The sequence below is a fragment of the Nuphar pumila genome, chromosome 13, assembly GCF_984573655.1.
Source record: "Nuphar pumila chromosome 13, dmNupPumi1.hap1.1, whole genome shotgun sequence".
Classification (NCBI taxonomy): domain Eukaryota; kingdom Viridiplantae; phylum Streptophyta; class Magnoliopsida; order Nymphaeales; family Nymphaeaceae; genus Nuphar; species Nuphar pumila.
The window spans coordinates 76,514,402-76,516,928 of record NC_143261.1 but is presented as its reverse complement, the minus strand read 5'-3'; the positions used below and the strand labels follow the sequence as shown (position 1 = coordinate 76,516,928).

Genomic DNA, 2,527 nt, shown 5'->3' with positions numbered 1-2,527 from the left:
AATTCTCTTAATTTCTGTGCATATATATGTGCAATTAATAGATTCTCATAATTTAGAAATTAAGACTTTCACTACCAGTGTTACTGAAAGTCTGAAATTAATATAAGAACCTAAATTTAATATACAAAACAAAGGTCACGAACAAATTATTAATTTTTTCGATGGGTTAGGCAGATCCCTAACAGTTAACTGTGCACACGAACAATTAAGCATGAGAGAGAGAGGGGGCGGGGGGGGGGGGGGGGGGGAGCGCTTCCCTTCCGGTAAAATAGTAGAATGGGCTATCGTCAATACAACACACTGCCACCGACAATTACACATCACGAAACAAATCGAGAGAGAGTTACTACAAGCTTCCATTCAAGTACTATTTATGTTCAGATCGAAATTAGCATACAAATCATTTAGAGCAACACAATTAACCACAGCCACCAACAATCATACATCACACGCACACACACACAAAGCAACTATAGAGAAGATGCAGGTAGCTAGTCTCCATAACCAGATCCCCCCTCCGATTCACCTTCACGTGCAGCTTCCAACAACACATTACACACATCAGAAGGAAAACACATCTGAGAGAGAGAGAGAGAGAGAGAGAGAGAGAGAGAGAGAGAGAGAGAGAGAGAGAGAGAGAGAGAGAGAGAGAGAGAGAGAGAGAGAGAGGACTAACGTTTCTTGGCTTCCGGAGGACTAACGTTTCTTGAGGAAACCCTCAGCCAATTTCAAGTAATTCCCATAGCCTGAACCACCCTCCTCCTTTTCCTCCGGTTTCGCGTCATGGGCAGCCGGCGAATGCTCGGGACCACCTGAGGCAGCATCTTCGGCTTCATGGGAGGCACCGCTGGCGCCGGGGTTCGAAGATTGGTGGTACTCATGGAGGTAATCCTCCGCCTTCTTCACGTAATTGCCGAAGCCCTTCTCCTCCAAACCTCCGTATTGGCTGGCGGCGCTGAGCAGGTCTTCGGCCGCGCCGGCCACCTTGCCCTTGTCCACGTTGTCCATCTCTCGCCCATAGGCCGCCTTCGCAGCCTCGGCGATCACCTTGGCGCTGGAGAGGAGGTCTGTGGACGATTTCCCGAGGTGGTCAGGTTTCCCGGCTGGTTCCCCGTCGGAATTCTCATAGTCCATGGCTGAATTCGCTGGATTCCGGTGGTGGTTCGCTTTGCCCTTCTTTGGTTGCAGATCCATAGCCAGAGGGCGATTATTTCTAGCACCCTGTAGGAATATGCTCAATGGATAAGTCTCTGATCCTGGATTATTTGTTGACGTAAATACCCTTAATCTTTCAGATAATTCAAGAGAAAACCCCATCACCGACAACACATTGGATAGCCTCCGGTTCCGAACAGGGATCCAGGGATGTACCATAGCCAATCACATAACAGCATTTCATGTGGCCCCCATGCAATGCTGTCTTGTGATTGGCTATGGCACTTAGCCATGTCACTTAACCGCTACTTTGATCTCAACTCGGATGACCTTGCTCACATGATTCAGAAACCTCAGGTCCTAGTTGCCTGTTACTCAGAGATGTCAAAGAATGGGATTTTATCCAATATATCCTACCAAATTCGATTATGTTTAGTTGCATTTGGTAAGCCAAAAACAATATCCGATTATAATTGGATGGGGATATGGTTTTGAGTTTTTGTGACTGAATTCAACAAATATCCAAATTTGATGGATATTCTAATCCATTTACATGTAAAAAAAAACAGATCTGATATGAGTTTTATACCAATAGAATCAGATTTTGAATCCATTTAGCAAACATCCCACTATGTGTGCGTTTATATTTTATAGGATAAGCTCCTAAGTCTATTTTAATTAGGGAAGTAAATGGTTCTGATTTAGATCAGATGTTGCCAATACCACATCTAACTAATCAGATGTCTGCTAAATAGATTCAAATTCAGGTTCAGTTTCAGATGGTAAAAAATTCTTATCAGATCTGTATTTTTACGTATAAATAGATTCCAATATCCGTAAAATTCAGATATTTGTCAGATTCAGTAGCAAAAATCAAAACAATGCCGACATCCACTTATAATTGGATATGATATCGGCTTATCAAATGCAACTAAACTAAATTGAATTCGGTCAAATACAAGTTCAAATCTGTTTCATTGACATCCTTAATTTTATTTGCTTGATGGATCTGGTCCATCAAATCAATACACCCTGATCATCGTGTTCAATATGCATAGATTGAAGTACAAGTGCACTATCCCATGCAAACCAGTTAAGGATTTTTTCAAGCTTGTACAATTGACCAATATAGAACCAACAGAAAAAAAAGTCCAACTGGTGGTGGTCAGACTTTCCTTTTGTTGTAACACTGCTTTTTTTTTTGTTCGACAGAGAAAGCTGGGGTTAGGCAGACCCCTACCAGTTATACAACCATACCATTTGGGGTTCGAACTTGCAACATCCCAACACAAGGTGTCATGCACTAACTGCTCCTGCCAGACAAGTGGCGCCCCCATTAGTCTCTCTGTGCTTCTTTATGCATGGAGAGTTA

General features: G+C 42.8%; 1 protein-coding gene across 1 annotated transcript; it reads right to left on the bottom strand.

The window, feature by feature from the left end:
* Nucleotides 1-343: 343 nt before the first annotated feature.
* Nucleotides 344-1,201, bottom strand: NRP1 (nodulin-related protein 1). The gene is made up of 2 exons (XM_089984883.1): nucleotides 677-1,201; nucleotides 344-538 (listed from the first exon to the last, which is right to left on the bottom strand). Exon 1 carries the CDS (start codon nucleotides 1,192-1,194, stop codon nucleotides 697-699), a length of 498 nt encoding a protein of 165 aa, XP_089841009.1. The 5' UTR covers nucleotides 1,195-1,201; the 3' UTR covers nucleotides 344-538; nucleotides 677-696.
* Nucleotides 1,202-2,527: the final 1,326 nt, after the last annotated feature.

Excerpts from the sequence above, each read along its gene's own strand:
- NRP1 (XM_089984883.1), bottom strand. The coding sequence starts at position 1,194 with ATGGATCTGCAACCAAAGAAGGGCAAAGCGAACCACCACCGGAATCCA.